Genomic DNA, 12286 nt, shown 5'->3' on the forward strand with positions numbered 1-12286 from the left:
CAATGTGCTGTGCTTGGCAATGTGCTGCGTGTTTGGTATTATGCTGTGCTTGGCGATGTACTGTGCTTGGCAATGTGCTGTGCTTGGCGATGTGCTGTGCTTGGCAATGTGCTGCGTGTTTGGTATTATGCTGTGCTTGGCGATGTGCCGTGCTTGGCAATGTGCTGCGTGTTTGGCGATGTGCTGCGTGTGACAGGTCGACAATCCCTCCGGTGGAAAAGCAACATGAAACGTACCTTCGTCTGAAAGACAAGCCGCTGCAAGGCAAGGCGACATGGTGTGTGGTGTCGGCGCCATGGATGGAGGCCTTTGTCGCCCACGTGGCATCAGGCGCTCCCCATCCAGGCCCTATCAGTAACGATCATCTTGTTGCGGTCGAAGACGGTGACGAGGATGCTGAGACTCCGGGCGAGGAGAACCAGGGCTTGGCGGGCAACATCGATGCCACCGAGAACACGGCCGGGAAAGACAAAGGGAAGGAGGAGGACGACGGCGATGGTGAGGAGACAAAGTCCGTGGACAGCGGCGGTGGCGGCAAGGGTGTGGCTGCGCTGCCGCGGTCGATGGAGGAGTTGGAGAAGGAGGCGCTGGAGCCACCGCGGCTGCGGAAGGACATTCGTGCAGACGTCGACTACGTCCTTGTGCCGCAAGAGCTGTATGCCAACCTCGAGGCGTGGTACGGCGGCGGGCCGCAGTTGGCACGGCAGGTAGTGGCGGTAGGCCAGCGGCGCGAGCTGCGTGTGGACCTCTACCCGGTCACGGTCTACACGCTGAGGTGGAGCGCGACAAGCAAGTGCATTGACGTCAAGTCTGTGCATAAGATCTGGGTCTCGACCTACCTCACCTTTGTCATGTTCCGGCTTGACGCGTGTGCCGGCTACTCGACCCCGCCGTACTCGACGCGGTTCTGGCTCATGCCGGACCTTAACGCGCCGGTGAGCGAGTACCGGATGGTGGAGAAAGACGAGATGAAGCTCTTGCTGGGCGATCTTGGCGTGCAGGACGAGACCATCTTTCTTATCGAGACCCAGGACTCGGACAAGAAGTGGCCGCTTGATAGAGTGCGGAGCAGTGCGGCTGGCGCAGCACCAGCAGCGACGGCGCCGGCCTCTGCAGTCTCAGCTGGTGCGACGTCCCGGAGCTGGGCGACGTCCGGTGTGGAGACGTCGCGGGCAGCCGAGGCCGGGCGGGCGCTGCGGACGGGCGCAGGTGCAACACGGACCTCGGCGTGGTCGCGGACGAGCTACGGATCGCGGCCGGGCAAGCCGCCGGTCCGCGGTGCGACCGGGCTTTCGAACCTGGGCAACACGTGCTTTATGAACTCGGCGCTGCAGTGCCTCTCGAACACGACGGTCCTCACCGAGTACTTTCTCTCGGGTGCGTACACCGACGACGTCAACACGACTAACCCGCTGGGGATGGAGGGCAAGCTCGCGACGGTGTACGCCGAGCTGGTGCGCGACCTGTGGTCCGGGCAGTACACCTCGGTCTCACCGACGCGGTTCAAGGCGCTGATCGGCAAGTTTGCACCGCAGTTTTCGGGCTTTCAGCAGCACGACTCGCAGGAGCTACTCGGCTTTCTGCTCGACGGTCTCCATGAGGACCTCAACCGGGTGCTGGACAAGCCGCCGACAGAGAAGCTCGAGTCAGATGGACGGCCCGATGCCGAGGTTGCGGCCGAAGCTTGGGAGCGGCATCTCCTGCGAAACAAGTCGTTCATTGTCGACACCTTTCAGGCGCAGTTCAAGTCGACGGTGGTGTGTCCGGCCGAGGGTTGTGGGCGGGTCTCGATCACCTTTGACCCGTATCTCTACCTCCAGCTCCCGCTCCCGGTCAAGAACTCGAAGCTTGTGCACGCTGTCGTCTCATCGCTCGACAAGCCAGCGATCAAGGTCGCGGTCCAGGTCTCTGTCCACAGCACGCTTGCCGACGTTCGCCAGCAGCTGGCCGAAACGCTGGACATCGAGAGTGGGCGACTCGTCTTTGCCGACGTGTACGGCTCGCGGATGCTCAACACACTCCCGCCGTGGCGGCCGGTGCGACAGATGCGCGACGGAGTGGTCCAGCGGGTCTTCCTCGTCTCTCACGAGGTGGCCGACCCAGTCAAGCCGGTCTACACCGCCACCTCGTACTACACCCGCGGCGGTGCGGCGGCCAAGGCCAAGGCCGCAGCGGCAAAGGCGGCGGCAGAGGCCGACGCTCCGGACGCAGCACCGGCGCCGCCCGCGGCGGCCATTGTCCAGGTCATCCAGCGGCGCAAGATCAAGTCGGCGTACCAGCCGTCGCGGACGGTGACGACCTACCGCATGGGCCTCTTTGGCCTCCCGCTTGTCTTTACCTACCTCGACGGCACGCTGACAAACGCCCAGCTGCGGGCACAGGTGGTCAATGCGGTGCGGACCAAGGCGTGCGTCAGCGATCCGGGCGCCGAGTTGTTTGACGCTGTGGACGCCGAGGGCAACAGGCTGGTCTCGCTCGTTCTAGTCTCGTCGACCGGGACGGTGTGCGCGCTGTGTCCGTCAAAGGCGCGGTGCTCCGGGTGCGAGATCCCAGATGACGAGACGCTGGCCAGCGTTGACCTGCTCGCGCGCTCGTCGGTGGCGGTCCACTGGAGTGCTGCCGCGCTGGAGAAGGCGCAGGTCATCGGAGTGGCGGCCGGAACGGCGACGGCGACAGGCGCCGTCATTGAGCGCGATCTTGAGGAGCACCCATCGGTGAAGGAGCTCAAGGCCGCCAGCAAGACGGAGGTCAACCTCGCGTCATGCCTCGAGGCGTTTGCCAAGGAGGAGACGCTCTCCGAGGATGACATGTGGTACTGCTCAAAGTGCAGCGAGTTCCGGCAGGCGCGTAAGAAGATGGAGGTCTGGTCGACACCCAAGATCCTTGTTATCCAGCTCAAGCGGTTCACCTTCTCGTCGCGCATTCGCGAGAAGATCTCATGCGTTGTCGACTTTCCGCTCGAGGGTCTTGACATGGCACCATACGTCATGGACTCTAGCTCGGGCGGGATCTACGACCTCTTTGCCGTCTCGCGCCACTCGGGCGGCCTCGGTGGCGGCCACTACACCGCTGTCGCCCGCTCGGCCGAGGACGGTGAGTGGTACCTGTGCAACGACTCGCACGTCTCCAGGACCTCTGCTGACCGCGTCGTCGATCCCTCGGCGTACCTTCTGTTCTACGTCCGGCGCGATGAGTAGGGCTTCCATCGCCCCTCCACGTAAAAAAACTCCGCCCCAACCTTTTGCAAGCAGAGACGGTGGCGTGCGCACCTGACACGGGCCGTGGCGCAGGGAGGGGAAGGGAGAGTCAGCAAGCCATACTCACCTCGAGGGAGATCGAACGACGATGAAGGTGCCGGACAATGACGAGTTCTGGCGTGTGGCGACGCCGCTTGTGGAGAGCGGGCGAGCGGTGGAGGGCACGCTGATGCGGCAGCGGTGCCTCCGTGCGGCGAGCAACGATGAGTTTGCCGCCGCTGCGCATTACGAGGACTCGGGAATGGTGATCAAGCTACCGGCCGATGACGTGGCGGCTGCCATCGAGGCCGGCGTGGGCAAGGCCTTCTCCATCAAGACCGGATCGGTGTTCAAGGAATGGCTCTGGGTCACCCTCCCCTCGTCCGAGTGGCTCCCGTGGCTGGAGAAGGCACTGGCGTACGCGGAGATCAAACCTAAGAAGAGGCCCAAGGCGACCAAGAAGAAGGAGAAGAAGCCCAAGACGACCAAGAAAGAGTCCAAGGTCACATCGAAGGCGGCGACCATCAAGCCACGTGGACGTGCCCAGCGGGGCGGAGGCGACGATGGCAAGGTTGGTGCAAGGGCGCGGTCGCGATCGCGGACTCGGAGCTCGTAGCGAAATCGGGGAGCGGGGGAGGCTTTGGGAAGTAAACACGGTGACGTGTGGGGTGATCATGGTGGTCAGCCCCAGATCAGCCTGCAGATCAGCGTGGGCATGAGAGAGGACAGGGGGAGGTGCGGCGAGATGTAAACAACAGGTTTAGCATCTACACACAGTAGACTCACCGGCCGTCCCAAGAGGAGGGAACGGCGGCAGTGTGGCAGAGTGGCGACCGTTAGAAGAACTTGCCCTTGCCCGGATCAGCAGGCGGAGCTTGAGCGATATTGAGTCTCTTCTTGTCTGTGGCATACGACGATCCGGCCTGTGATCTCGGATCTGCATCGCCTGAGAAGCACTCTTGGTGGTAGCGGAGCTGTATGCGTGCGCCGTGGCGGATGATGTACTTTGAGCCCTTTGTGATGTACGCCTTGCACTCTCGGCAGAGATGCCGTGTGCCCTCGGCTACCCGTCCTCGCTCGATCCGCCAGTATGACGACCGTCCTCGTCCGAGTGTAGACACGCCGGGCTCGCTGTAGTCAGCCATGATGCATGCGTCGTCTTGACTCGGTGTATGATGCCAAGTCGTGGCTGTTTGACGTGGCTCGGTCGAGGTGGTGGTGGCTCTGGGTGGCTTTGGGGGGTGGGGGGGAGAGAGAAGGGCGACGGGCGACGGGCGACGGGGAAGGAGTGGGGGTGGGGGAGGGAGGGGGGGGGGGGGGGGGGGGGGTGCACATACTCGCTTGCCGGCCTTGCGATCGCTCGGCTGACTGGACAGTGATTCCGAGAAAGACTCGCCGTCGAGGTGAACGTGCGAGTTGCGGGAGCGCGCGTATTACGCCACGCCAGTGGCGACGGACGCTTCCACTACAAAGGCGGCGGCTGCGAGCGACCATGTCACTGCCGAGTTCTGGCCCGACGGCAACGATCCGCCTGTGCTGGCGGCGGCGTCAGGGCCGGGACTAGCCATCGGCGCGTCGGCAGCCACCATGCGACCCACGGCCGACTCCACCGACCCGGGTGCGGCTTTGACGGTCACATAGAGCGGAACCGACAGCAGCGACCGGTACTAGTGCACGGGCTTCAAGCGAAAGAAGCCATGGCTATTTGCGTGCTATTTTCCCCGCCGATTTTTCGGTGGCTCTGTTACGCAGCAACAACCAGCGCGCAACGTCTCACATCACGCTACCTGCACGGATGAAGGGGGGGGGGGGCAAGAGAAGTTAAAGTGTAGGTAATATGTGGGGAGTCTTGTCTGGAGGTGAGAGGTAGGCGGGATTGTCTGTGCGTAGAGTGTGTTGGGGAGGAGGAGGAGGATGAGGAGACAGAAAAATACCGATGGCGTTGACCACGAGTGGTGTTTGGAAGCGATATAAGTCGATACTCACAGTGACAACCACAGTGCGAGCTGTGTGTTGTGTAGCTCAAGTACTTGACATGTCTCGATGAACACAGCGTGGTGTGGTGCACGATGTGTGTGTGTGTGTGTGTGTGGATGTGGATGTGTGGCAGGTACGATTATCTCTTCATGAAATTCATCGTTGGCCAGTTTCGGGTAACCATCCACGGCCATTTGAGCAGACGACAGCAGCCGTAGGTGACCGCCATAGGTAACGGGCAGACCACGACGATACACTCCACCCACGGGGGCATCCCATGCCCATACCCATGGGCCACACTCCCTCCATGTCTTCCATAGACATTGCTGGCCCTGGCTCGAGCCCTGGCTCCAGCCCTGGCTCCAGCCCTGGCTCCAGCTCCAGCTCTGGCCCACTCCGTCCCCGTCCTTCGCAACCGTCCCGTATCACACCACCTGGTCCCTCTCTCGACCATGGTGATCATGACGGCAATCATGGTCTCACTCGTACTGGTCATCATCGGCATGTTGACGCATTGTTGGAGAGTGCGTGTGATGATGATGATGATGATGGTGGTGATGGCCATGGCAGTGGTGATGGTGATCGTGGTCGTGGTCGTGATCGTGGTCGTGATGATGGTGGTCGTGGTGGTGATGGTGATGGTGGTCGTGGTGGTGATCGTGGTCGTGATGATGGTGGTCGTGGTGGTGATCGTGGTCGTGGTGGTGATGGTGGTCGTGATGGTGGTCGTGGTCGTGGTCGTGGTCGTCATGCCGATCAACGTGGCGGTCATCATGCCTATGGCACCAATAGTGCTCGTCGTGCCAGGCGTCCTGCTCGTCGCCAACATCCCAGGCCCGCTGCCAACCTGGTTAGTCATCGCGTCCATCCAGCGCTCGCAGCCACACGGGCAGCCAAATGGGAGACTGCTCGTGCTCATCTGGCCGGCCCCGGAGTCTCCTCCAAGCTGTGCGATACCATCTTGCTCACTATGATCCCCCCGCGGGCTTCCCCGCCACATCGCAGTTGGCTGCGCTTGCTGGTGGCGGTCGTGCTGGAGCGGCCAGGCGCGTCAATGCCGGCGGCCAAGGCGAGGGTCACGCCGCCGTGGGCGGCTGGCGAGTCGGCATTGCTGGCGGCAGCCAACGCCGGATGCGTCGAGGCTGTCCGCGTCCTCGTCGAGGCTGGAGGCGTCCGCCGATCTGTAGCCGCCGATGCCGCTCTCACCGCCATCGTCACCGGCCCACACATCGACATCCTTGCGCTGCTGGCGCTCACCGACGGCGTGGTGTTCACGACTCGCCACGTCGCGGCTGCGCTTGACGCCTTGCCTGCGCTCGAAGTTCTGCTCATGGTCGCTGATGACCACGGGCTTGATCTCCGCCACGCGCTCGCGCTTGCCATCGACGCAAGCAACGCTCCGGCCGTCGCCGTCCTCCTCGACGCGCCTTCCCTCTCTGATATTTCCTTTCACGCTCATGGCCCTCTCCGGCGCGCCCTCGCACGCCGGCAGAGCCCTGACGCTCCGGCAGACGCTGCGGAGGCGGTAGTCGACCTCCTCGTGGCCCACTCTGCCAGCCCAGCGCCAGCTGTCGTCACTGTTTACGAACCAGCTCTCCTGACTTTGTAAAACCACGCCGTAGACGGTCACGAGCCGCGGCGCTTAGCATGGACGAGCGCGTAGATGCGACGGTCAAACTGCGCCTGCGACCGGAGCGAGGCCTCGGGCGACCACTCGGAGCCTAGCTGGAGCGGCGGAGGCTGGGCGACTGGTGAAAAGGCCGCGGCCGGGGAGCGCCCGCGACTTGGCGCGCGTGGCGAGAGCACCGCCTCCAGGCCGGCGTCGACAGCACGGGCCTGCTCGGCCTCGGGGCGCGCTCTCTTGGCCTTGGACTTAGTCTTGCGCCGTTCCTTCTCTTCGGCCTTGCGCTTCCGCCGCCGCTCGCGCTTGCGCTCCTTCTCATCTGCAATCCGGATGGCTGTCGTCGTGTTGGAGACCGAGCGGAGAAAGGCGTACAGTGTCTCAGCGACTTCGGCAAACGGCATGGCCTGTTCGCATAGAAACGCACCAGCTTGCGCCCACCGTGCCTGCAGCTCGGCGAGGACCGCGTCGAGCTCGCCCATTCGCGACTCGGCTGCTGTCACAAACTCCTGCAGCCTGGCTACAACTGCGAGCTCGTCGGCGCACGGACCATCGCCAGCGATCAGCAACGTCAGCAGCTCCTGGGCTGAGCTTAGCACGGCCCTGACCTTGTCAGCGTTAGCGGTGATGACACCCAGCTGCATGCCTGCGCCGCGCTTGAAGATCGGCTCCAGGTTATGCAGCGCACGCAGCTCGTCGCGGACGCCACCAGTCTCGGCTCTCTCCATGGCGCGGAGCACAAACTCGAGGAGCGTGATCGCCCGGGTGCCGGGCGATGCCTCGGACCTCGTCTCGCACACCTGGATGAGCGAGCCGAGCCGAAAGCCCGCAGCTTCGCCGCGCGCACCGAGCTTACCGTTGAGCACGTTGCAGCAGAAGAGGAGCCGGTGGAGCATGCGATGGAGCGGCGCAGAGTCAAAGATGGCAGCAAGCACCCGCTCAATCCGCTCGGCCTGGATGACGACCTCGCCGACGTCGTGCTCAAACTCATGGATGGCACCGGCCACCTGCAGCCGCTGCCGCCAGTGCGGGACCCGCGCCACCCGCACCAGTAGCCGCTCGTTGGCGGGCAGGTGAGCGAGCTCGCCGGCAAAGCCAGCTAGCACCGGGTCGAGCTCGTCGGCCTTGCCTGCAGCCTCAACAGCCTTGGCCAGCGCCTTGACGTTCTCGCGGGTGAGCACGTCTGGCGAGAGGTCGCGGAGGCCGGCAACGAGGACGTCGGTCGAGTACGCAGTCGTCAGCTTGCGGAGATTGATCTCCACATTCATGGACACGCTCGGCCCCGAGAGAACCGTCGCGCTCGGCTGTGCACGCTTGCTGCGGGACAACTTGCTATCGTCGTCGTCGTCGGAACCGCCGCTGCGCTTGCTATCGCCGGCGTCATTCGACCGCAGCGAAAAAGCTTCAACAAGCGTCTCGGGCGTGACCACCAGCTCCTCGGGTGTCACTTCCTTGCTCCACACCGACTCGTCGGCCGGTGCCTTGACCGCCTTGAGGAAGACCTTGCGCGTCCGCACATTCGGCGCCGACGAAGGGTTTGCGGCGGCATTGCCACTGGTTGCGAAAATCCCTGGCGGTGGCGGCGGGATGGTGGATGGTGGTGGCGGCGGTGGTGGCGGAGGTGGAGCAGTGGTCGGCGGCGGCGGTGGCGGCGGCGGTGGCGGCGGCGGTGGCGGAGTCGACTCCGATGCCGGCTCGGGCTCGGGCTCGGGCTTGGGCTCGTCAGCATACTTTTCCCCGCTACCAGAGCCAGAGCCGGCTCCAGAGTCGGCTCCAGAGTCGGCTCCAGAGCCGGCTCCAGAGCCGGCCCCAGAGCCGGACCCGTGACCTCTTCCACAGCCTAGACCGGCGGCGACGTCGGCCGGCACGCTCAGCACGCGCGGGTCGATGGCAGAGAGGGCGGTTGCCGGGAGGAACGGGGCCGTCGCAGGCGAGCCACTGGGCAAGATCGATTCGGAGAGGCGGGTGTAGATGGGGTCGGCGGCATGGGTGCCTGCGGTGTGGGCGGCGACCGAGCGGTCAAAGGCCTCGTCCGAGTCGTCGTCCGAAGAAAAGTCGGACCAGGCTGGGTTGGAGCTAAAGCTGACGTCGCCGCGTGCGATGAGAGGCTCGAGCTCGGCATCAACAACGCTGAGCATGCGGTCAAGAACGAGGGCAATGTTGGCGCCGGGCATCTGAGTGGCAACTGTGAGCCGCTGCAGGACGTCAAGAAAGGATACGGCGGCCTGGTTGCCATCACCGGACATTTTCCAGCGGGCAAGGAGCGCCTCGACGAGCTTGACGTGTGAGAAGCAGGGATCTGCAGAGCGGTCCGAGATATAGCGCTCAGTAAAGGTGGTGATCTGGACGCGGAGCATGTCGACCTGGCCGACAACCTCGTGGCTCGCGCGGAGCTCGGTACAGTCTGCGTCGAGGCTTAGCTCGAGGGCGCAGAGCAGGTGCTCAAAGCCCAAGTCCATAAGCTCCGACCTGAGCCGGACGCGGAGATTGATGTCGCCTGGCTGGTTGATGAGCGCGTTGACGAGGCCGAGCGCAGCCGAGGCGAGCGCGAGCTCGCTAGTCCGCGAGGCAGAGGCGGGCGCGACGGTAGCGGCATCGCGTCTCCGGGGGTCAGGACTCCTTGTCCCGAAGAAAAGTCGGACCAGGCTGGGTTGGAGCTAAAGCTGACGTCGCCGCGTGCGATGAGAGGCTCGAGCTCGGCATCAACAACGCTGAGCATGCGGTCAAGAACGAGGGCAATGTTGGCGCCGGGCATCTGAGTGGCAACTGTGAGCCGCTGCAGGACGTCAAGAAAGGATACGGCGGCCTGGTTGCCATCACCGGACATTTTCCAGCGGGCAAGGAGCGCCTCGACGAGCTTGACGTGTGAGAAGCAGGGATCTGCAGAGCGGTCCGAGATATAGCGCTCAGTAAAGGTGGTGATCTGGACGCGGAGCATGTCGACCTGGCCGACAACCTCGTGGCTCGCGCGGAGCTCGGTACAGTCTGTGTCGAGGCTTAGCTCGAGGGCGCAGAGCAGGTGCTCAAAGCCCAAGTCCATAAGCTCCGACCTGAGCCGGACGCGGAGATTGATGTCGCCTGGCTGGTTGATGAGCGCGTTGACGAGGCCGAGCGCAGCCGAGGCGAGCGCGAGCTCGCTAGTCCGCGAGGCAGAGGCGGGCGCGACGGTAGCGGCATCGCGTCTGAGCTGCCAGCGGGCGAGAGCGCCGTCGTCAACGCTGTCGATAGAGGCAAGCGCTTTGGGGACGCCGAGCATGCCGACAACAGCAACGAGCTGGGCAACAAGAATGCGAAACCGCGGCTCCTCCTCTATGACGGCACGGGCAGAAAAGGCGGAGAGGACCGAGGCATGGGCATGAGCTGCAGGCACGACGGTGACCATCATCAGCAGGTTGAGAAGCATGAATCGGAGGTCGGACGACGGCAGCGAGAGCGCGGTGACCAGCTGCTCCAGGTTCTCGGGCGGGTGCTCGGCGTGGAGATCGCCGACCAGGGCGTCGACGGCCTCGCTCGAGGTCCGGACCAGGGTGGAGAGGATGGTGACAATGTGGATGAGGATGCAGCTGGTGGGAGTGGCGGAAAACTCAAAGTTGTCGACGACCCGGGAAAAGAGGAGCACAAGCGTCTCGACGCCCGAGAGGTCGACAAGGAGCCAGCGAAAGTGGGCAGCGACGTCCGGGACGACGAGCGCGTCGGAGAAGACATCGTCTGACGGCGCCGGGCCTGAAACCAGCACGCGCTCGTCGCCTTCGACGGCCTTGCGAAGAGCCTCAACCCGGCGGAGGAGGGCTGTGGCCTGGCTCGGGCGCGGCTTGTCGCTCAGAAAGTCGAGAAATGTGCGGATGGAGACCTCGTCTGCGGCAAGGGTGATCGGGCGCTCGCGGCCGACGACAGAGCCCGAGCTTAGCGCAGGGTCTGCGGCGGGGCCAAGGCGCGAGACCGAGGCCATCGACAGCTCGGCCGCAGCGGAGCTCTCGGCCTCTGTGCCAAACAGCAGGCCGGAGAAAGCAGACGAGATGGATGAGGCAACGCTCTTGAACGACTGGGAAATGCTCGACTTGGGCACGGTGCTCAGCGGCGGCCTACGGAGCTTGGACGGTGAGCCCTGGACAGTACCCGCATCATCAACATACCTACTCTTCCCTCCAAGCGGGGCAACAGCCGTAGTCTGCGACGACGTCCGATTGACGAGATTGCGCGAGGAGGCAGGAGCATGGAGAAGTCCTTGGTCGATCTCGCTCTCGCCTTGGATGACACTCGGTGTGTGTGCTCCGTCGATGAGCTCAAAGTCTGATCCGACTCGAGAGGCAAACTCGATGGACCAAGTCTGATCACGAAAGGTGAGACCATCGAGAGCCTGACGAACCGCGGCGGCGGCGTCGGCCGTCCTCATTGTAACCTTCAGAACAGGATGGTTATAGTGTCTACTTTCGATTTCTCCATACCTAGAGATAACCTACATTCACAAGTATGACATATGTAAGTTGTAGACATATAATGGTAACCATGCCATGTGTAGCCCCTGTGGAAGGGACGCCCAACTCCGGCACGTGTGGCTGTCGCTTCGATGAACACGACCTTTCCGAGACAGTGTGCCCCCCTCCATCCCCCCACCCATACTCAAAAAATACAAGATGAACACAAACAAAGAGCATACCCTTGCTATCCTAGAGTCCATGCCCTCGGACATGACAGACTCGAGCGACACTCCTGTGATCAGTAGCGTGCGGAGCGACGACATGACCCTCGGGAGGCACAGTGAGCGAGAGCGCGTTGAGTGGCAGCGGCCGTGACGGCTCGGTTGCCGCCAACCTGTTCCCGGCTAGCTACGTGGGTGGGTCTCGACGATGACCGGGGGGGGGGCACAGATCGGCTGTGATAAGCCCATGCATGTATTAAGGAGTGTGGATGGCATGGGTGAGGGTGTTTGGGTGCGGGTGTTGTGGCCTGTGGCCGATGTGTGTGTTGGCGCCAACTGTGATCAGGCCTGATATGGGAGCCATGAGGGTAGGTCGGCCGGGAAAGGGCGAAGATCTAAAGGTAACTACATGCATATGTATCATGCAGCATGGGTGAGGGCGTGTGGTGTGCTGCAGGTGGCCGATGTGTGTGTTGGCGCCAACTGTGATCAGTTGCCCCCCCCCCCCCCCCCTCCCCGAGTCCAGGCATGGACAAGCCCACCACAGCTGGAACAGAGACAGAGACGAGAAGACAAGCCACCCGACTCTGGCGGTGTATGTCCTCTGCAAAGCCACCACGTCCGTCTTCTGCTTTGGCCTCGTCTACCTCGGTACGGGAGATTGCCCCTTGCACTTGCCCCTCCCACTTGCCCAGCGTGGCAACGGAGAGGTGCCGGCAAGAGGGCGGGCGGGAGGGAGGCAGTTGGCAGGGTGCTGGGGATGGCGATGCAGGGGAGTGGGGGGGGGGGGGGGGGGGGGAGGTGGGGGGGACA

At 63.5% G+C, this 12286-nt stretch overlaps 4 protein-coding genes across 5 annotated transcripts in view; 2 read left to right on the top strand and 2 right to left on the bottom strand.

Moving 5' to 3' along the window:
- AMSG_09637 (ubiquitin carboxyl-terminal hydrolase 4) overlaps window positions 1-3237 on the top strand; it is a 4423-nt gene extending 1186 nt beyond the window's left edge. The window contains exon 2 of the mRNA XM_013898736.1: window positions 197-3237. Within this exon, the coding sequence (XP_013754190.1) occupies window positions 197-3197 (3001 nt within the window). The 3' untranslated portion in view covers window positions 3198-3237. The remainder of the gene's footprint in view (window positions 1-196) is intronic.
- An 835-nt stretch (window positions 3238-4072) lies between these two features.
- On the bottom strand, window positions 4073-4825 carry AMSG_09639 (uncharacterized protein; the record flags this gene model as incomplete). The annotated part of the gene is made up of 2 exons (XM_013898737.1): window positions 4073-4367; window positions 4695-4825. The coding sequence occupies 2 exons, from the start codon at window positions 4823-4825 to the stop codon at window positions 4073-4075; spliced, it is 426 nt and encodes a 141-aa protein (XP_013754191.1).
- Window positions 4826-5962: 1137 nt separating this feature from the next.
- Window positions 5963-6814, top strand: AMSG_09640 (uncharacterized protein; the record flags this gene model as incomplete). Its single annotated transcript, XM_013898738.1, has 3 exons — window positions 5963-6147; window positions 6219-6753; window positions 6782-6814. 3 exons carry the CDS (start codon window positions 5963-5965, stop codon window positions 6812-6814), a joined length of 753 nt encoding a protein of 250 aa, XP_013754192.1.
- Window positions 6779-11607, bottom strand: AMSG_09641 (the record flags this gene model as incomplete). Of its 2 annotated transcripts, XM_013898739.1 has the most annotated exons (3): window positions 6779-9209; window positions 9791-11290; window positions 11492-11607. In XM_013898739.1, the coding sequence occupies 3 exons, from the start codon at window positions 11573-11575 to the stop codon at window positions 6840-6842; spliced, it is 3954 nt and encodes a 1317-aa protein (XP_013754193.1). In that variant the 3' UTR covers window positions 6779-6839. The 2 variants fall into 2 exon arrangements, with proteins under 2 accessions (XP_013754193.1, XP_013754194.1); XM_013898740.1 differs by lacking the exon at window positions 11492-11607 and having other exon boundaries at window positions 6779-9450; window positions 9477-11227.
- Between the last annotated feature and the right edge of the window lie 679 nt (window positions 11608-12286).

This window comes from Thecamonas trahens (genome assembly GCF_000142905.1).
Source record: "Thecamonas trahens ATCC 50062 unplaced genomic scaffold supercont1.52, whole genome shotgun sequence".
Taxonomy (NCBI): domain Eukaryota; order Apusomonadida; family Apusomonadidae; genus Thecamonas; species Thecamonas trahens.